Source organism: Hemicordylus capensis, chromosome 4 (assembly GCF_027244095.1).
Source record: "Hemicordylus capensis ecotype Gifberg chromosome 4, rHemCap1.1.pri, whole genome shotgun sequence".
Lineage (NCBI taxonomy): Eukaryota > Metazoa > Chordata > Lepidosauria > Squamata > Cordylidae > Hemicordylus > Hemicordylus capensis.
The window spans coordinates 78890357-78912774 of NC_069660.1; the positions used below are offsets into that span (position 1 = coordinate 78890357).

At 44.2% G+C, this 22418-nt stretch overlaps 1 protein-coding gene and 1 long non-coding RNA gene across 4 annotated transcripts in view; one reads left to right on the top strand and one right to left on the bottom strand.

Annotated features, from left to right (window-relative positions):
• The window catches only part of ELAPOR1 (endosome-lysosome associated apoptosis and autophagy regulator 1), a 93232-nt gene extending 86133 nt beyond the window's left edge, over positions 1-7099 (top strand). Inside the window, exons 18-23 of one of the 2 annotated variants that reach the window (XM_053250501.1) lie at positions 444-545; positions 1878-2004; positions 2494-2672; positions 4773-4938; positions 5650-5730; positions 6832-7099. In XM_053250501.1, the coding sequence (XP_053106476.1) occupies positions 444-545; positions 1878-2004; positions 2494-2672; positions 4773-4938; positions 5650-5730; positions 6832-6900 (724 nt within the window). In that variant the 3' untranslated portion in view covers positions 6901-7099. The remainder of the gene's footprint in view (positions 1-443; positions 546-1877; positions 2005-2493; positions 2673-4772; positions 4939-5649; positions 5731-6831) is intronic. The other variant, XM_053250502.1, reaches the window with a different exon arrangement.
• LOC128325085 (uncharacterized) lies at positions 1-22407 on the bottom strand. 2 transcript variants are annotated; one of them, XR_008307248.1, is made up of 4 exons: positions 22315-22407; positions 17431-17537; positions 17028-17088; positions 1-210 (listed from the first exon to the last, which is right to left on the bottom strand). It is a non-coding gene; the product is annotated as an uncharacterized LOC128325085 (long non-coding RNA). The 2 variants fall into 2 exon arrangements; XR_008307247.1 differs by lacking the exon at positions 1-210 and adding an exon at positions 13121-14431.
• Between the last annotated feature and the right edge of the window lie 11 nt (positions 22408-22418).

Consider the following 22418-nt stretch of genomic DNA (forward strand, 5'->3'; position numbering starts at 1 on the left):
AAAGTACTGCGCAGTCAGGAGACAGGAAACCCCATTATGTCAGCAGCCATGCTCTGATTGGCCACGAGAGGGCAGGAGGTGGGCCCAGCCCTATTCAAGCCATCGCTAGCATGAGACCCTAGTGTGGACTGTGCAGGACGGCTCACTCACCGCTAGCAGCCCATCGGGCCACAGCACTCTTTCACCAACATGGCAGCCGAATGCAAGAACCTGGGAAAACAGGAAAAAGTGGACACACAATCGACAAGCCCAGGTACCAGGACCCTCTTCATCACTAACCTGGGTTAAGACTAAGGGTTAGAAGCAGTGTTAACCAGATTTGGACTACCAGGACTTGGGGGTTTTGCCCTCTTCCTCATGAGCATGCAAGCCTGGGTTGGAGGCAGATAACCCAGGTTTAGATTCTTGTGTGAAGAGGCTTACTATATATTTCAAACTTTCAGGTCAAATGATGTGACCCAGACTTGTAATGTTGGGAGAGCCACTGCCATCCGAGTGAGATGTGATCCCCTAAAGTCCCAGTCTTCAGCTCTCTCTGTGCCAAGGTAAATTCAAGGACTACTCAGGTGGTGTGTGTGTGTGTGGGGGGGGTGGTTTGCCTCAGAGCTGTGTGGTTTTAAAATTGTAATCTGCCCCAAACTCAACAATGAGGCAGGATAGAAACAAACAAATAATTGAGAGAAGCACTTAAATGATCTGCCTTCACTTTAAGTTCAGAAATATAATGTACAGGCTGTGAAATTCACAACCACATCAGAAGAGCCCTGCTGGATCACACCAAAGGCCTGGTCCTGTTTTCCTCAGTGGCCAACCAGATACCTCTGGGAAGCAGGAGATGGAGTCCCCTGACTCTTGCTGTTGTTCCCCTGCAACTGATATTCAGAGACTTACTGCTTCTGAACCTGGAAGTATCCTAAAGCCATCATGGGCTAGTAGCCACTTGTCCTCCATGACTGTCTCTGATTCCCCACTAAAACCATCTAAACTTGTGGCTATCACCATATCTTGTGGTTGTGAATTCCATTGACTTTATATGCTGTGTGAAGAAGTACTTCCTTTTATCTACCCTAAATATATTTGGAACTATCATAAATATCTTTGGAATACTGTGCATGGTTCTGGTCAGTGCATCTCATTGTAGAGCTAGGAAGAGTGCAGAAAAGGGCAGCCAAAATGATCAGGAGGCTGAAGCATCTTCCTTACAAGGAACATCTTGAATGTTTGGGGCTTTTCATTTTTTTATTTTTAAAAAGACAACTAAGGGAGGACACAACTGAGGCTTATAAAAGTATGCATGGTATGAAGAAAGTGAATAGAGAAATGTTTTTCTCCCTCTCTCACAACACCAGAACTGGAGGTCATCCATTAAAACTGATTGGCAGGAGACTTGTTCTATTTTATTTTTAAATGTGAATTTTTTAGAGGGTTGGGCAAGTTCAAGAGCACTTGTGCACATCAGTAAACATACAAAAATAATCTTTGCACAATTTTATGTTCAGTCATATTGAGGTTGCTTTTTTGCGATGTTGTATCAATGTGCATGTGCTCATTGGTAACCGAGCCCTAAAGGCAGAAGTGCACTGGGAATCGAGGCATTATTCAAAGTAGAATCGTGGTCAAGGGCTCTGAAGATGGAACTTCTTAGAATGCTTTAAGTGTAAAAGTTGCTTCTAGCTGGATTGTGATTTAATATGTCCTGTGTAAATGAGGCATGCCATTTGGTCCCTGGAATCTCTGGCTAAGGGATCTCTGTTAGCAGGCCAGAGCGAGGGCTTGTGCCCGACACCCTCAGCAGCTAGCTTTTGGCGACAGTACTGGGCAAGTGTGCTACTCATATGGCTTCATTTTAAGACCGTTCCTTTATCATCTCCTGACAGCAAGTGCCCTGAAGGAACCTGTGATGGATGCACATTCCATTTCCTGTGGGAGACAGCTGAAGCCTGCCCGCTCTGTTCCGTAGATGACTACCATGCCATCATCAGTGCCTGTGTTGGAGGAATTCAGGTAGGGACTCAGTCAATCTTGTGAGGTTCTCAAAATTCTGTCCAGGGTCCATGGGTGACCAATTTTTATGCACAATTATATAACATCAAAATGATCTATTGGCAGCTAATTATCATGGATGTAGGGGGGGAAAACAGAGGCCAAATTGAAAGAAGCTATTATTTCTACTGAAATTGTCACAAGGCAATCTTACAGTCTGCTCCTAAACATGCTTACTCAGAAGTTAGCCACACGTATTTCAGGAGGGTGTTCTTCCAGATAAGTATGCTTAGTCTTAAAAGGCTTTGCAATACTTCAGCAGCAGCTACAACGACATGCTTTTCTTCATGAAGAGATTTTTATATCCTTCTGGTTCCCTCCCTGTGGTGGTGCTAGTGGTACAGCTATTCCAGCTGCTTCCTTTCTGCAAGATGGTGGTGGTGGTGCTGCTACTACTTTTCTGGGTGAGCTGTGATTGAGATAAGGACACGTCTGCTTTTGTTTCTACAGAGAACCACATATGTGTGGCGGGAGCCAAAGCTGTGTGCAGGAGGCACTCCACTCCCAGACCAAAATGTCAGCATCTGTAAAACCATGGACTTTTGGCTCAAAGTGGGCATCTCAGCTGGGACCTGTGCTGCTGTCCTGCTGACTGTTATGACTTGCTACTTCTGGAAGAAAAATCAGAAGTGAGTAGCTGCTCCCGGTGCTCCCTGTCCTTTGCCTTTTGCCTTCCCATGAAAGCTGCACATTAACTTGTTTTTAGTTCACCCTTAAAATTAGGTGGCAGCCAAACATAGCAGACAGGCAAATGGGAAAGCGACAATTAAGTATGTCAAGGCTATTTTCTTTTGAATGGTTACATTTTAGTAATGGCTGGCTTTTTCAATTTGCCTTCAGTCCCAGCCCTACCATTCCCTCCTTCCCTTAAAGAAAAAAAGAAAAGGAGAAAAGCCAAGCAGAAAGAAATCAGCTTGTGTCTTCCAGAAGCACGAAGGGTGTGCAACTATTCATCCCCGTTTTGTAGCCCTGTCCCATGGCAGCTTGCCACAAGGTGAAGTTTGTAGGAAGAGGCCGCCTCCACTGAGCAGCAGCCTAGGGGGAATGGGGCCCCACATCCACACTGGCAAGTGTCGTGAGATGGAGGCAGGGAGTATCGGAGTCAGCACCGTGCAGGTGCATGGCTACTGACTGGCCAGGAGCCCTCAATATGGGACACTGGCTGACATGATGATGGAAGTTACTTGAAATGGTCCCATTGAACATTACTTTTAATGGGACTATTTTGAATAATTTCCCTCATCATGTCAGCCACTAGCTTCCTACCTGCCGTCATCCCTTGTGAGCCACTATTGACCTTATTGCTACACAGTGGTATAGTGAACTTGGCAGCAGCCCGTGTTTAGTTTTTTTGGTGGCCTGCTGCCTTCACTCTACTCACCTGTTCACACCGTATTCGCCCACTCACTTGCTGCCGCTGGCCTCCGCAGCAGCCCCCCCGTCCACCTCTGCTAGCTTCAGCACAGTATAATGATGTCATGGCCTGGCATCTGGGCATCAGGCCGTGATAGCGTTAGACTGCTCAAAGGGCAGCGAGCCAGCCGCAGCAACGGTAGTGGATGGGGTTGCGGAGGCTAGTGGCAGGCAATGTGTGGTGGGGCAAAGGGGGGATCCACTGCAGAGGTGTCAAACGGCTGCACCTGTGTTGGCTTTCTGCCTCCCTACGTGGGGCCCCAAGTGGACTCACTTCTCCGTGGGGCCCTGGGCGGCCCATGTTCTTTGAACACTTCCACTCAATTATAGATCTGCCCCTGTAGCTACAAAGCCTGTCAATGAATTCTGTGAATTAGGTGTGATTGAGGCAGAGGCTTTTTAAAGGGGAGCATTACTTCCCCACAATGCTCACAGTGATGTCTTAACAGACATTGCAAGGAATCAAGTCTTGCTTGAGAGGGCTTCTTGCTAGTGAATCTGCTTATGAATGGATAAGCACCTCCTTTTGGTGGGGGTGCAGGACACTCCAACCTATCACTTGTAATGAAGGTCTTCCCAACCATCCAATCTGTATGCAAGGAAGGGGGCTCAGTTTTGAAACTTGGAGCTCTACACCCAGCAGACTGGGCTACAAATATAATATACCCATAAAGAGCAGTAGCTGAATATTCTGGGGGGAAAGGGAAATAGATGTTTTTCTCCTTGGAAAATAACTGTGTAGTGTGCATATGGGCCGCCTTGTTGTTGTTGTTGTTGTTTTGATTTCTATACCGCCCTTCTGAAAATGGTTCAGGGTGGTTTATACAGAGAAATAACAAATAAATAAGATGGATCCCTATCCCCAAAGGGCTCACAATCTAAAAAGAAACAAAAGATAGACACCAGCAACAGTCACTGGAGGCACTGTGCTGGGGGTGGATAGGGCCAGCTTCTCTCCCCCTGCTAAATAAAGAGAATCACCACATTAAAAAGTGCCTCTTTGTCAAGTTAGCAGGGGTTAGTCAGGGAAACTAAGATTCAAACTCATGATTGTGTGTGTCCTAGAGAGAAAAAATATCCCCACTGTGCATGCATTCTTTGTGTTACATTTCTACAGGATTCAAATAGATAAGCCCCTAAAAATGTGAATAAGTCTAGGAAGCTCTAGTTAACCATAAAAATATCCCTTCTGGTTCTTACAGTTTAGCAACTTCAGCTGTCTTTAAGACTGAACTAAGGTGTAGCATCCCTAGATTTTCTTTTTGCCAGTATTCATTTTAGGGATTCAAAAACTATTTCTCTCTATATCTTTGAAGGTTAGAATATAAATATTCCAAGCTGGTGATGAATGCCAGTGCTAAGGACAGTGAGCTGCCAGCTGCTGACAGTTGTGCCATTATGGAGGGGGAAGATGCAGAAGATGACCTAATATTCACAAGCAAGAATTCTTTCTTTGGCAAAATAAAGGCCTTCACTTCAAAGGTAAGGTGTCTGTGAGACCCAGTCTTATAGTGGGCCAAAATTAAGTGACAGAGGCCTTGGGCTTGGCTCCAATATTTATCTAACCTGACAGATATCTGACATGTCATGTTTAACTTTACAAACGACATCTGAGTAGACAACGTTCTAATTCACCTAATATGAAAATTGTCCCTGAAGTGCACACATCTCTCTCTCTCTCTCTCTCTCTCTCTCTCTCTCTCTCTCTCTCTCTCTCTCTCTGTGTGAGCCTCAAGGTTTGTGTTGGCTAAGGACTAGGAGGCTCATTCCCCACCTCTTCCCCTCCCCCATTTCCTCCATCCCCAACAAAAAAAAAAACTTTTGACAAACAGCAAAAGTGAAAAGGACATCTCCCCCCCAAAAAAAGAAAGAAAGAAAGAAAAAGAAATGCATCAAGTACAATTAACTTCACAAGGTGCAGAAGAATATAAAAACTGACAGCTCCTACAAGCTTCACACACACACACACACACACACACACACACACACACACACACACACACACACACACACACACACACGTTCTTCCTGTAACACCCTCCCCTTAGATAGCATCTGTGAGCATCCTCCAGCCTCATAGTCTATCCGTGACTGCGTGTGGTACTCTGTCTCCTGCTTCACTGACTGTTGTTCTGGTTAATGGTACACTGGTGTGTTTTCCCCCCTCTAATGTGGCTGTTTGTTTTCCTGTAGGCTTCTCTTAGCTTCAGTCAGGCTTGGCAAGACTCTGTGTGTAGGGCTGTTCTCAATAAACTAAGAGGAGGAGTCTTCCAGGTAGATAGAGACCAAATATAGATGGTATTGTCTTGTGTCCCTGTGTCTAAAAACAAGCCAGTTGATTGAGGGCATGCAACAATCAAATGGTACTAAATGGGGTGATAATGTGGTCTGGTGATGTCTGCCTGGAACATAAGAGGCCTGTATTGTTGGGAAACCCAAACTATGCTGCCACCTTTTTGCTGCTGTGGCCTTTCTCTCCTCAAGGGTGGAGACCCTGGTCTTTACATCCCTTTGAGGGGAAGGCAAGGAGGCTGAATATATACCTGAGACATGCTAATCTGTAAGTGCAGGGTCAGATTAACAGAGAAAGGTCCTTGAGCCCTGGCTTGTCTCTGGAACAAGTGGCTGCTTGTTGTGCTGTTCAGAGTAATGTATGATTGGCTCTGTATCTCCTGCCTGCCTGCCTGCCTTTTGTGAATCTGAGCCAGTGCTGCCCACTGACTCTCTGATGAGGCAACTGGGAAGAAAAAGGCAGGTTCATAGAAACCTGGGCATTTGTATTCAAATTCCATGCATGGGATACATCACTGGGACGTCCTCTGCATATTTTTTTATTACATTTATATCCCGCTCTTCCTCCAAGGAGCCCAGAGTGGTGTATATGGTTTATGGAGAATGTGGGTGGGTTTCCTCCTCCCACTTTCAAAGGTAAATTGGGAATTTCCATTTTTGATCCAGAAGTCATTGTGATCTGTTTAAAAATTCTGACTACTGAGTTTTTATTGAATTCTCATGTATAGAGATATACTTTGTTTAGATTAGCCCTGGATCCTCAGTCTAGAGGTTATGATTTTGTTATATCTTATGTATACTGGCAGCCTACCTTGTCTCTAAGGCTTAAGGTTCCTTAATTAATTGATTCTCTCAGCTGCTCTGAAGCGATCACTTTAGATACTGTTATCTGTTTTGCAGATGGGAAATTGTTGCTGAGATAATTGTTTGCTCAAAGCCACTTGTGACATGATGGCTAAAGCTGAATCTGAAGCAGGTCTGCCATGGCTGTAGTGCTTATGGACCAGATAAAAACTGAAGGCAGGAGTTCTGAGAGAATAATATGTCCAGCCCCATTCATACTTTATTCTATGTTATTTTTAGAGAACATCTGATGGTTTTGACTCTGTCCCACTGAAGACCTCCTCTGGCACCACCGACATGGATCTTTAGGAGCGGATTGCCCCATGCCTTTCCTGCAGGATGCTTGGGAGTTCTCCTTGGTTAATACCTGCACTTTGATGAACTTGCCATGTGGCCTTATTGGATACACTTTTAACTTCAGCTTCTTATTGTACTTTTTTAAGCCTAAAAATTTAACATTCCCTCCAAAAACAAAACCATGCCAAATACAAGTGTGCTTTTTAAATTATATGTAGATATATATTTGTATGTCTCTTGCACCCCCGTCCTCTCTTCTGGCATAATGACCTGTATCAAGTCCTAAACCTGAGTTTTTCCCCACACACCCTCAACAGAAGATATTTTATCCAAAGTAGAGCCAGTGACAATATTTGTTTCCCCCCCCCTCCTCCCTGACATCAGGAATAACTAAAACACCCTAGCACACATCATAATCCTAAAGCACTGGGGCAGGGTCCTGAATTTTCCTTCCACTCAGCCTCACCATCTGCTTCTTGGTGCAAAGACCTGTCTTTCAAAAGGCCTTGCCAGGGTGCTAGAGCTACACAGTTTCTCCTAGCAGTGTTAAGGCCTGTCTGCCTCATAAGGACGCTTCAGCAGAGATGGGAGACACTGCACTCTGACTACAAGGTATCTGCCACCAAAAGATCCTTAAATTACATCATAGCAGAAGTCCACACTCTCTATTCTGGAGACAACTGTACCTAGAGAAAGAATGTTTTAAGAACTGCAAAGCATTCTAGCATATTCCACATAGACATAGCATAAACTTTCTCACTTTTTCAAGCAGGAATGTTGGGGAGAAATGCAATGCATACAAGCAGACTGTTTCTAGTTTCTTTATTTTAATAAGGAAATAATTTGTCCCTGTGCTAAACTTCTCCAACATTTGAAAACTCTGATCGGGGGGGGGGGGACTTTAAAAGGTGACTGCATTCCATGATTGCCGTTTTTTAAATTATACCACCCAGGAAACTCGCTGTGTTCCTTGATAATAGGGCTGTTCTCAAGAGCAGCCACGCCCCAGATTAGGCAGCCAAGCTTGGCCTTGGCTGCCACAGAGGTGCACCTAGTTAATTTAGGAGCCTGGACCTGGAGGCCTTTTGCCGCCCCTCCACCCGACTGCAAGATAAGCATCATCCCTGTGATGAAGCATCATCACACACACACACACACACACACACACACACACACACACACACACACCCCGTGACACAGGTATTTTTAACCTGTGGGTTCTTGAGGGCCCAAACAGCAACTGAACTCACAAGGATGTAAAACAAGTATATTTCTGCAAATATGCATTAGCAAAAACATTTCAACACGCAGATTAACATATTCTCATCCCACACGTTTCTGGGAAAGGCACCCCCCCTGCCCAGCAACACTACGAGCGTGCGGGTGCCCTCCCCCGCCGCCATACCCACTCCAAGACCCCAAGCCACAGCATAACATCAGAACTCAGTTTACCTGCTGTTCTCGCTCACATGGTGGTCTGTGTGGGGGTGGGGTGGGGGTGCAATGGCAACCCACCAAGGGAGGCAGGTGATGGCTGCTGCAAGCTTGGCTGCAAGCTTGGCTGCCTCTCCCCTCACTATTTGTTGCCGCCGCTGCAGAGCCTCAGAATGGGATGGGTCTCGGGAGAGTCAGGCGACTGATTCAATGGCTGCTGCTGTGGCCGCCTGCTTGCTTTCCGGCCTGCAGATAATACCCGGCCAGCCTCACAGCCTGGAGCCCTGCTGCCCTGCTACTCAGTGCTCCCTCGCAGCAGCTCTGCTCCCTCGTGCCGCACGCTGGCTTGCACAGCACATCACGTGCTCGCTTGCTCACACACGCAGGCACGCTGGCCAGTGGGGAAGCGACTCGGGCTGCTCACCTGCTCCTGCCGCACTCAGCGCTTAGTCAGACTCCGGCCGTGCACAAGAGGAGATCAGGCAGGCTGCGAGTGGGCCGCGGGCTGGCTGGAGCCCACCCTCAGCACAGTTGTGCGCCTGGCACAGTGCAGGTAGACAGTGGGCAGCAGCATGGCCACCCCCGGGACACTGTAAAGATACTTGGGGGGGAACAACAGGGGGGGTGAGGGACTGGACCTCTGCCCAGAAGTCCAGGGGGAAGGGCGCCCCTGGCTGCCCATGAGAACTGCCAGGATGCACATGGATCCCAGCACTACTGTACTGCCAAACCCAGTTCCATAGCCCGGCTGTTAGCCAGGGTTAAGGATGCGAGTGCAATCTTAAACCGACAGTGGGGATCATGTGTCTGCTTGGACTGCTTGCAGCCTAAGCAGACACAGAGATGGGCACCAAAACATCCATCTTCTGGGGGAATCTCCCAATGCACCACCCGCACTCCCAGCAACATTTACTTCATCGTCTGGGGGAGGGGGGGAAGGTGAGTTAGACCCAGCTTCCACCCACCCACCCCTGCCCGCTCGTTAATGGTATCAATATGTAGCAGGCCTACTGTGTATGTCCCATTAGAAAGTTTTCTTTTGGAGGGGAGAAGTGTAACGGTTTATACAGTGTCGTGGATTACACAGAACCTCCAACATAACCATTCTATATGACCTACAGGAGAATTAAAGCCATCTACTTGTATTCTGCATAAATTATGTAGTCCATGAGCCAGCCCCACAAAGTCTGGCAACTGGTACCATCTCAGGGGATGAATGCTCATAATGATTTTTGGCAATATCTACCCCACTAGAGACAGAAAACAGGTGATGCCATTGTTGTACTTGAAGCTTCCTGTTTTATCACTCCTACTTTATCCCTTCCTGCAAACAAGTAGAGTAAAATTGCAATCATTTTTGCACAGAGGAAAGGGTTAGAGTAACAATGAATTTATTAATGTATTCTCTCCATGGAATAAACTTGTTGCCAATTTTCCTTTCCATTTTTCTGACAACATTGGGGGGGAAATATAGTAGTCAATAAGGCTATTCTCACGAGCAGCAGAAACCGGGCTACAGGAGCTCAGCCCAGTTTTTGCTGCTCGTGTGCTGCACTGGGTGCCACGCATCTCCCAGCCCTCCTGAATGCCCCCCCCCCTAAATGAGGTTAGCGGAGCAAGTGCTCTGCTAACCCTGTCTTTTTATCGTGTGCCGCTGTAATGATTCACGAGGGCCCCTTCCTGACGGGGAGGCTACAAGCTTCCTGGTGATGGGGGGGGGGCTCCCCAGAATGCCCTGTGCACTCGCACAAGGCATTCTGGGACTTCTGGGGGCCAGGAGGCCCCCGATCCCCACCCCCCCAACTGGCTTCATGATAGAGCCGGTAATCATGTGGGCGGCTGATTCAGCCGCCCAGGGAAGGCTCAGTGATCATCTGCAGGGAGAAGGGGTCAAGCCTGCTCTCCCTGCTAACCCTGTTACAGCTCTCCACACTGTTCGCGTGGAGAGCCTCTTTGTGATCTTACAAATTTTAAAACACCGTTGCAAATTTGGCCACTGCAGGCCTAATGGTCAGGACCACAAAAGCATGCTAGCACACTGAAAGCTGAAAGTCTTGCAATACTATCACCTATTTTCCATCTCTAGAGATGTAGACCTTGTCACAAATCACAATGAGCATTCGTCCAAAATGGTACTGACCACTCCAGCTGGTTCATGAACTAATCAGTATTAGAATAATGACTGTGATGATCGAGTTTGAACTCCTGCATAGCAAACAGAGGCCAGAGAATTACACTCAGGCATTGCTGCATGAAGGCCAAAGTGTGTGGCACAACTTGAATTGCAGACTTCAATTTAAGGCAAGTCCCCATCAACTGGGAAATGTATCATGTTTTAACATTTGATGCAATTTTTGTAGCTTGATTTTTACCCACCAACCACTTCCCATGTTTTTATCTTGCTCCTTCCTTCCAAACAGTCTTCTGCTTCCCCTTATATGTTTTCTGATATAGTTTTGTGTAAACAAGTGCATTCCCTGCGTCCTTGACTGGCTAACAGTGAGACAAGTGTTATTTCTTCTTCTTCTAACACCTTTTAAATTAAATACTAAATGAATTCATTTGAATTTATACTTAAGATTACAAGGGAAGTGGAGTTGCTGAAGAAATTTATGCCATGCTGAAGGCATATGTTAAATGCAGTGGTCCCACTCCTGGGCCATTGTAACCTTTGGAATCCAGTGCGTTGCTGTATGACTCCTGGTGTGGGGTGTTCTATTCTCATTCTCTCTCTCTCTCTCTCTCTGATTAATTATTACCACCCAGACACAGTGCCCTATATACATTGGGTAGATTAAAACATTATGCTCCTAGATTCAGTCAACATTCACTGGCAACTGCCAAGCCCTTGTTAAGTGATTTAATCTCCTTATTTATTGAGCAGTATGGAATATCCTTCATATACAGTAGAGATAGGGGGGAAATATACAGAAAACCCAGTCCTCCCTTCATACATTCAAATTCAACTCCTGGGAGTGACATTATTCTTGATTTGCTTTCAGATATCTCTAGATACCCACACATTTTGATTTCCAATCTATATTGTGCATGTTAGAACCTGTAAAAATTGTCAGTGTGTGATGTTGCTTCATATTAAGTGGGGGGGGGGAGGAAATCCCCTAACAGGATGCAACACACACATAATAGGTCAGTTATGAAGTTATTTAAGCTGTGAAGGAGCAATCTTCTGCCCTTTGGGTAGAAAATATAGATTGGAGGTTGGACATGCCCCCGCCCCTGCTCCCCTTTAGGCCTCAGGTTGGAAAGAAGCAAGATGGCTGAAAGTTCATATCTGCGCATTATCTGCTGCTGCCAGATAATGACAGCAGGACAAATGGACAGTTCTCAGCCCCTCCTGGTTTGCAGGGTTTGTAAGGAAGCAGGCTGTTGCAAGCCCCCAAAGTTTTTCTTCATACAAAGGAAGCTTCTACCATTGGCAGAGACCCACTCTTGCCCTGTCCTTTCATCTGTTTTGCTGCCTAATAATAGACTGCACATAGTCTACCCACTTCGCTAATACAGGGAATGATTGCACTGCCGATGGCAAAGCCTCTGGTACTAGTGGTATATTGGCATGGAATGTTCATGAGTACTCGAGGAACAAAGTGTAAAAATATTTGCAGTCCCGCTTCTGTAAGAGGATGGAAATTGTGCACTATTGAAACCTTTAACAGGACCAAGGGTCAAGAGTTTTCTGGAAGTCTGAGAACTGAGAAGAGCTTCTCAAAGGTAGAGAAGTAAGATGTTAAGGGGCAGGAACTCTAGATGTAAGGTATTAAAGGAAAGGTGCAGAACAGGCAGTGGACTGGAAAATAGAGAACTATAGGGAAGGATGTGTGAAAGAGGCTTAACAAAAGTCCAAATAAATCAGAGCCACTGACAACATTCACTTATTGACATGAACTACCCAACCAAGCAAGCAATTATTTGGCTGTAGACTCCCAGTTTTTTTCTGGACTGCAGACTGCAATCAGTGATGGTTTAATCCAGGGAAAATGTCAAAATTTCACCCACTCTTCTGAAAGATGCGCCCTCAAGGTTTAGCAAACCTAGACAACAATGGCAGGACAGCCTTTTAAAATGTTGATAAGTCTGAAATGTGCCTCACATTAGAGAATGCTTCAGAGATATGGCTTGTTGTCAGTCACAGCATTTGCAGCCTTCTGCCATTAGGAAGCAGCAAAGGACATAGAAGCAAATGTTCTTAAAACAGAAAAGCAACCCTACCTGCTGCTCCACATAGGCTTTGCTTTAGACAGTAAATTTACTGCGGTCAGTAGACCAGAAATAAAATACTACAATCATAGCTGTGACACAAGATTTGGCAGCAGAATACATCAATACAGTACATCTGTACAGCACATCAGATGACCCAAAATAACCCCCACCTCAGGGCCTCAAAACAGTCATACCATTATAATCATTCCCAGACCTTTGATTAGTAATGTAGCTGTGTCTCTATAATGTCACAAAATTACTTTATCTCAGATTAATTTTATTTCAGGTCTGTACTGGCAACCAAATGCAGACTACTCTCTACATTCCACCCATAAATTTGTATTGAAAGAGTGGGGAAATTGACAGTGGATTGTGAGTGTGATGAAGTGTTTTTAATAAGTGGCAAAAGTTATATTAGTCCGGCTTGGCTTTAAAAAAAATAAATCATGATTTGTAATTGTTGGTTGATTTGACTACAAGATACAGAGCACAGTTGATAACCAAGGTATGGACCATCCATTTAATCTTGATACAGTACCAGTTTAATGCCTTTACACTGTAAATAGTATTTAAAGCAACACTAACTTATACTAACTGGGCACTGAAAAGTAATCAGAGTTAACACTCTTAAGTCAGAAGGTCCTACTGCTGCTATCCAATGGTTGGAAAGAGCAGAGAGTGTGGTTGCCCCATCCTTTTCTCTGTCTCCACTCGAAATTGCTAAGAGATGGGAGAGGAAGAAGCATCCTTTTGCAATGCAGTTGTCAGTGGCTTTGCTTCCCTGTGTGAGTGGAGCCAAACACTAAGAAATGCCAATTAGCCAGTAAGTAACTGTTATCTTTCCACTGTTTAAGAGTGTTCAGCTTTAGCAAGCCTGCACAACTTGTGACCCACAAAGTTGAATGCAGCCTTATATTGTGGCCTGCCAGGTGCCTAACAGTGTCCCTGTTTTCACAATCCTAGGCAGGCTGCAGAAATTAGGGAGTTTATCAAGCACTGGGCAAGGTGTCATACGTGGCAAATGGGCTGCCTTTGATTTAGTGGTTCACAAGTTGTGCAGGCTTGACCATAACGTCATTTGAAATGGAAAGTTGGTATAATACCATAAACCTCAACATGTGACTGTGCAGTATGCTTTCTACAAACAAATTTCAGACTTGTTCTTGGAGAATGATTTATTCCTGAACCAGTAAATTCTGCCATTGGTTACGAAACCACCTCAAGTTCATTTTTGAAGCCATAGGCATTAGGTTATGATATCTATTTTCAAGCAGAATGAAATGAGGTGGTTCATTTTACTGATGAAAAATCACACAAGAGCTGTGGCATAAGGAAACCTGAGGTACACTGAAGCATTCACAGGCCGCATTCAGATGTAATGTGAAACCACGGGTGAACGAAGCTGTGGTTAATCTGTGAAGCTGGGCATCATGCTGCAGACTATTGATCAACTGCAGTTTGGCAGCCTCTGGCTCCTGGACAGAGAAACCCCTCCCTCTTCCTAGTTCACCCATGCTGCATCTCAGCAAGCTCAATTCCACTCGCGTCACCAGACTGTGGGCAGCAGCACATCAGTAAAACAGCAACTATTGGCTACGATGTTAGAAGGGGGCATGCTCAATGGGACTGTGCCTTTTGATTGTCCACCTTCAGCAAGGCAAATACATGTTAACACTTCGCTCACACTACTTGCACCACTGCCGTTGCAAGAACTCCCAAGCTACACTGTCCTGCACAAGCAAAATTACTGTTACCCCGGGATGGCAAGGGGCACTTCCAGATGGCAATGGGGTCTTGGGGGAGAGATGCAGAACAGCAACTGAACACCAGCACAGCCTTTTCACTCTCTAGGACAACTGTCTGTGGTTAAGAAGATCCTATAGGAGAGATACTGTATAAAAGTAAGGAAAACTCAGGTTTATTAAACAGTAAACAGTAACAGGTTTATTACTCATCTGCAAACGTGCAGAGTTAGCAATATATTGAATAGAACAGAGTAATATATTGTTCTATTCAATATATGTGGCAATATATTGAATAGAATGCTAAAGAGAGATGTATGAATGCATCCAGAGTCTATTGCAGAGTTTGAATTAACCTACGCATCTCAAATACCGTTGAAAAAGCATCTCTTCATCCTTTCTTCAAAAGAAAGGAAAGAATATGGATTAAACATTTTTAAAAGCAACAGCAAATGCTTTAGGATGATTCCAGAACTTTGTTAAAATGTAGACTGAATGTTTATATGCATGCAATTTGTATAGTAGTGAAATCTGGGTCGGGCAAGAGGGAGAGAGATTTGTAACAGTCACAGCTTGCTGTGCAAAATGGACCTCAAAGATCATGTACATATTTATTAAAATAATTTTAAATAGTGTAGTGGGGTGTTTTTTTTGGTAAATTAAAATGTGTCCAAAATGATAGGCAAAAAGCCAAATATCAGCATGCTGGGAGGCTTCATGCAGGCAACAGGCCAAGTAGAGCAACACCCTTGCAGTTTGGGGGGGGCGGGGGGCTCTGTGCTGCAGATAACATGGGGAAAGCACACTGAATCCCTGCATACTGCAGAGCTGATGGTATAAGAGAATCAGACAGACAATTGGACAGCAGCAGCCAATGGGTGTTCTGCACCACAACTTCTGTGCTAATTCGTAAGAGAGCAGTAAACATCAGGAACAGTCTCTCTGAGCAGTGAAAACCTGGAACAAGCATTTAAGGGAATTTAAAGAGATATAAAATAGATGGTACAGTAGTCCTTCTGAATCTGTTTAGTGCCAGGGGACTTGGGGACAAAAAGAATTGGGGGTCAGCCTCAGTCACAGAAACTTCTAGTTATGGCACTGCCTTTCTCAACTCACTCGCTGGTGGAGTTTAGCTAACGTTAATAATCCTTTCAAGTGTCCTACATAATTCACGTTTTTAGACCGGCTGATAAATGCTTTTGATGCAAATTTACAACAGTGGCCCTTCTGTAATTCACTGGTCCTGATCCTCAGTTTCATGCAGAGCGATAAGTGAGATCAGAAAGATACCTTTGTCTATGGAATAGCATCACTGCATCTGTTTTTCTATAAAGTTGTGATTTATTATTCTGGTTATTGCCTTTGTTATATTTTTATATGCTTAAAACTGTTTTTGGATGAAACTGTAATATTTGTAATATATAACATACAAGATATGTTAGTGTCCTAGCAGCAATCTTTAAGGACTTTTTTGTGTGGATGGTTCATAAAAATGCTATTCAGGGACTACTATGTGATACCTTTCTTACCCAGATTACAATGAATTTGTGCAACTCTGTATGTTACAGAACTGACTGATTATACAGTATTTATATAGCTGTGAAGGAGGTTCAGCTTTGTGTAGACAAGCTGCAGTTTACCTTGCTCTATAATAGGCTGGGTTTTTTAATATATGGTTTTAATATAGTTTTATAGCTTCTGGAGGCAAGAGTTGCATATTCATTTATGGTTCAAAACCATGTATACTTCTGACTTTGGGTGGGAATGACTTCTTTTGTGGGGCAAGAGTGAAGAAAGGGAGAGAAGATGTAAAGATAGATATCTCTAGACCACACAATAGTACACCTCATCTGCTGTAACAATATTCTGCCAACACTCAATCTGTAGATTAAACTAACTAACTAACTAACTATCTATCTATCTCTATATGAAGCTGCTGGGTGAGATAATCAGGGTATTTGGAGTAGGGTATTCTCAAATATGCTGATGACAACCAAATCTCTTTCTCCATGACATCATCATCAGTAATGGCATAGCTCCCCTAAATGCCTGCCTTCAGGCAGTAATGGGATGGATGAGGGATAATAATTGCAAGCTGAATCCAAACAGGATGGAGGTATTAATGGTGACGGGGTCATAATTCAAGGGATGCAATAGGACTTCCTGTTCTGGATGGAGTTGCATTCCCCCTAAAGGAATAGGTATGTAGTTTGGGAGTGCTTCTTGACCAGGTCTCACCCTGGTGTCTCTGGAGCGCTTTCTATCAACTTCATACAACAGCTGCATCCATTCCTTGAAGATAATTATCTCAAAACTGCGGTGCACTCACTGGTAACTTTTTGGCTCAACTACTACAATGAGCTGTACATGGGACTGCCATTGGATGTTGTTCAGAAACTTCAGTTCAAAATGCCCCAGTCAGATTGGTCTCTGGGGCTTCTTGGGGAGACCATATTATGCCTGTTTTAAAACAGCCACACTGGCTGCCAATATGTTTCTGGGCAAAATACAAAGTGCTGCTAATTACCTTTAAAGCCCTTAACTACTTAGGACCTCTTGCCTGTGGCTTTTCAGAAGCATCTGGTGGGCCACTGTATGAAACAGGATGCTGGACTGGATGGGCTTTGGGCCTGATCCAGCAGGACTGTTCTTACGCGTTACCTGGGAGAGTGCCTTCTTCAGTCTGATTCCTACAGCACTTTAAGGTCATCAGGAGAGATCAGTCTCTGGCTGCTGCCAGCTTACCTGGCAGTGACTCAGGATTGGGCCTTCTCTGTAGCTGCTCCTGGACTCTGGAATGCGCTCCCTATGGACATTAAGACGCTTAAACATTTTAGCACCCTTTTAAAAGAGCCCCCAAAACGTATCTCTTTAGCCTGGCCTTTAGTGATTACTGAACTGAATTTATACTGGTTTTAATTTTATTTTAATGAGTTATTTATTTGTCCTTTATCTGTTTTTATATTTGTAAACTGCCTAGAGCCATCTGGGTGAGGCGGTATAAAAGTCTAATAAAATAGATAGATAGCCAGTCCATCTAACTACTGTCTTTGCTGTCTGCTCTCTGGGGTCTCAGGTCTTTCCTAGACCTATTACAAGATAAGATTGGTTTTTTTTAGCTGAAGATGCCATGGACTGAAGCTCATACCTTATGCTCCAATAACATGCTCCATAACTGAGCTATGGCCCCAGAGACATCCGTACTATCAGTCTTTAAATGCTTCCTCTCTCTGTATTGGTCCAGCTGAGTTGATCCTACAGAATGAGAAATATAAGAGTTGGTGAAACAACATCCTTGATTGGGTCAACTAGTTGTTTAAACACTGCAAACTTTAAAAAAAACCCTATTCTTCACCAAACATAGATGTTCAGATCAAAACCAAACATCAGTCTTATTGCATGCCCAGGTTGATGGTTAGCAGGGTGATTCTGCTTGCCTCAACCATGCATAACTTTTCATTAAAGGACTTGGGGGTAGCCCGACTTCTCAGTCATTTCTCTGGAAAAGGCCTATTTGTAGTCAAAAATTAATTTAGCCACATGCCCTAAATTTTCTGCTTTTACAAGGGGAACGGCAAAGAGGCAAAGGCAAACCACTGAAGATAAATTCACCCATTGTATATGTGCACTGGGGCCTTTACTTCTAATATACCACCTGGAGATTTCTATATCAGGTGGTATAGAAATACGATTTTAAAAATAAATAAATAAATACAATTGTTTCAGTATGAGGTTGTGCAAACTTGTTTTCACAAATGTGCTATGTAAAAGGGTCTAAGTAAAGCAAAAATCTGCTACCATAACCTCCACTGAGCTATTACTCATCTGGTCCAGAGCAGGAAATCTGAGAATATTTCGGAAACATTGAGAATCACCCTGCAAGCCTATTCTCATCCAAGCCCACCACCACCTTGTTGTTTTTGCTGTGTATTTTATAGTGGGGAAATCTGTAAATAAGGGAGGTAACCAATAACAATAAATCCACAGGTTTACTGTACAGCCAACCCAACTACACTCTAGATAGCCATAAATGTAGGTCAAGAGTTTTATGCAAACAGAAGCAAGAACTTGTAATCATTTAGGTGTGGGGAAAATATAACTACCTTACACTTATTCTTATTCTTCAATAAGAAGGTCATCTTATTAAATATGAGGTCATCTTACTTTTAGGTCATCTTAAAAAAAAAAAAAAAAAAGCCGGGCGGAGTGGGTGGGTGGGGAGGTGAGGAAGAGAGAAAGTGGAATTAGATTTTTTTAAAGGGTTGTTGTTGTTTGCCTGTTGCTTGTAGAGCCAGCAATGCTTTCATAATGTTTATTATTGATTGTGAGGACTAGAAACCTGTCTTTTTTAAAAAAGTAAACGTATTCGCTAACAGCCAGACTAAGTTATTCATGAGTAATCCTATTGATATTAATGGGACAAGTTAGTTACTAACTTGTCTAATTGCAATGAAGCTATCTGTGAGTAATATAGTCTGGCTGCCAGCCATTTATCATAGGTTGTGCTGCTCAGGCAACAACCAGATGTTATGCAATACAGCTATGAGTATTAATGAGGAGACATTGTCTATAGCACCTTGAACAATGTCCTGAAGGGGACAACCTGACAGTGTTCCCTCTAACAGGGATTCCCAGATATTGTTGACTACAACTCCCAGAATCTCCAGCTGCAGTGGTTTTTGTTTGGGGATTATACGAGTTGTAGACAACAACATCTGGGAATCCCTGTTAGAGGGAACACTGCAACCTAATAATCTTCTTGAGTCTAGTGCAGCTGGATGGGTCAAACATCTGTAGCGAGATTTTCTTTATTTACCAATAGACAAACAAAGCACAGTAGAGGCAAACAGGCACTCCTTCTGCAAGAAGCAGACTAAGAGACAGTGTGGTGTAATGAACCACAATGGCCTGGGTTTGAATCTCTGCTCAGCCATGACGTTCCCTGAGTGACCATGGGCCAGTCACTCTCAACCTCACCTATTTCCCAGGGTGGTTGTGAGGACAAAAGAGCAGTAGCCCCCACACACTGCCCTGAGCTCCTTGGAGAAAAGGCAGCAGGCAGGATATAAATGTGAGTAAAGGAGCAGATCCCCCAAACGCAACATGTGCACCCTGCTGCAAAGCTGTACCCCCCAGTTCCAGCTGAGCTGACTCCAACTAAAAACTCTCAGCTCTGTCAAACTATTTGCAATTTCTCATATACGCAGCATACTAGTTTTTGACCCTAGCCCTGCAGGTGAATGACACAATCAGAGGATCATCCACACTAAATAAAGCCCTATCCACACATTATGTTCAATGCTCCTACAATCTGTGTACAGTATAGATCCATGAACAGATAGGAGCCCTATTCAGACCTTAAGGTTGTTCACACCAGCCCTACCCAGGCTTACACAGCCCTACCTGGGACTTGCGCCGGGATCGGTCCTGATCCTGGCGCTCTTCACTGGGGTAGCTCAGGTTTTGTATCCAGGCAGCTTATAGTGAGGTAGAAGCGCATCCTTCTACCTCACTCCCCGGCCTGCAGCCCGAGTATGCACAGAGCCAGGGGGCAAGAGCAGCTGGCAGAAATCCCCCAATGCACCATGTTCCTGGTGTGGTGCATTATGGGGTGCCAGAGGACTTCCTCCTCTAGCAACTGGCTCCACTGCTCACTGTAGCGCTGCTTGTGTGCCACAGTGAGTGGCAGAGCTTAGAGAAGATGGTGATTGTGTGCGGGGAGGCAAGCAGGAGTATCTATATATTTAATTCTCTAAGGCATATCCGTGGCTAATCCCATGTGTGGCAGCTCTCGCGAGAGTTTGGAGAGCTGCTGAATCAGCTAGCCACGGGACAGGTGGGAGGAAAAAAATGGCAACAGTGGGAGTGGCCGTGGGGGGGGGGGCAGGGATGGGGCTGAGAAAACAGTGGTGGCAACAGGCGGAAGAAGGAGGCAGGGACAAAGGGACGGGAAGGAGGCAGCAACAGGTGGGGGGAAGCAGGCAGCAATGGGCGGGAAACAAAACGGAAAAAACGAGGGGGGGCACGGTGACAGGCAACAAACTACAGGCGCAGATGCTGTGCCCAGCTAGTTATCTTTTAAAAGCTCTACTTGTGTTTAGCTTTTAAAAAATAACATTTGAATAAAGCTGCAGTCATTCACATGTTATGTTGAATGAACAGTGGCTATACAAAACCTTGTAGGGTCTCAATAAGAATATACTGGTGAACAAAAAGAGCCCCCTAAAAACAGACGTAGATTCTAAATCTTTATATTAATTTAAATCAGAGTAGAAATGAATTAGTCACCTTAAGTGATGCAGCGGGGAAATGCTTGACTAACACGCAGAAGGTTGCCGGTTCAAATCCCCACTACTATGTTTCCCAGACTATGGGAAACACCTGTATCAAGCAGCAACGATATAGGAAGATGCTGAAAGGCATCACCTCATACTGCGCAGGAGGAGGCAATGGTAAAGTCCTCCTGTATTCTCTATCAAAAAACCCCCACAAGGCTTTGTGGGCGCCAGAAGTCGAAATCAACTTGATGGCACACTTTACCTTTACATTATGTATTAATGTATTAACAAGCAGGATCCACAATATTCTCACTTGGTAAAAGATAGGTACCATATGGTTATTAAAATAATCTGAATAAAACCAGTATCAACACAAACAGAATATATATTTAAAAGACAAAATAAACTCTCCATGTTAAAGATAAAAGCCATCACAAATACATGTAGAAGGAGATGTCCCAATGGGAATGCTCCAATGGAAATCCTAAGCTTTAAGGGAGTGAAATTTCTGTATCTGAGGTATGGAATACACTGTTGTGCAAGTGGCTTGTTCTCCCATGGTATAGCATAGTGCTAGGAGATCTTTTAGCAGTCTGATGTCCTGAGCCAGATGTGTTTCAACTGATGCACAGTCTTCATCAGTGGCATTAACTGTGATGAATCATGCTCCTTGTATTCCCATATGGTTGTTTTAAAATTCAGCATGCAATCTACTTCAAAACAGCTCTGTTGCTGTGAATATCCTCTCTCAGATATTCAGTTTTTTCCATACCTCAGATACAGAAGTTTCACTCCCTTGAAGCTTAGGGCTCCTGTCAGGGCATTCCCATTGGGACTTTTCAATATTTATTTGTTTGTTTGTTTGTTTGTTTGTTTTTATAGACCCTTCTACATATATTTGTGATGGCTTTTATCTTCATAAGCCAGCCCTCTGCTAAATTCACCACAGCATCCAAATCCAAATACTACTAGTGATGTGAATTCAGTTCGTCCCTGGGTCCGCCTTTTAGCCAATCAAACAGACACAGTGGGAATCATCTTAGAGGCATTTATTGCACTGCAGTTGCAACAGGTAATCAGAGGGCTTTACGCTCTCAAACTGATTACAAATTGGTTATAGGTGCATCTTACATTTATACAAACAACCTGAATGATGCTGATACCCTAGACATAGTATACGTGGCAACAAAATGGTGGACTAAGTATCCAGTACGCATGCGAATGATTCATTGTTCATCTGGTGATCACTCCTTATTTGGTTACATCCTGTTTTCTTAACTGTCAGCAAAAGAACAATGAGAATCCTGTGAGAACCAAATTTCATAGATACATTTTAGTGGAGAGAGATAATGACGTTGATCATGTGAGGCCTGTGATGGCTCTGAGCTGAGCTGGGGTTACTTTAAGTCAAACTGAGGTTTTCTAAGTAAAATGGAGTTACTTTGGTTTTCTAAAACACATCACTAGGACGACGACGACAACGAATATTTATATACCGCTCTTCAACCAAAGTTCTCAAAGCGGTTTACATAGAGAAATAAATAATACATCAACAAGATTGTCCCAAAAGGGCTCACAACCTAAAAAGAAACATAAGGCAGATCCCAGATCCTGCTGGGATTGTATAGGGCCAGTTGCTCTCCCCCTGCGAAATATGACAGAATCGCCACTTTTAAAGGTGTCTCCTGGCTCATTTAGCAGAGGTATTGTTAGCAGTGGTCTCTTCCAAGTCAGGCTTTCGATGCTGAACTAACCGCAGCGGTCCGAGCCAGTGCCAGATGCGACTGAGCAGACGCCCGGTAGGAGACGCTGTAACTTCAAGCCCCGCCATGCGCAGAGTGGCTAAAGTTGCTAATAA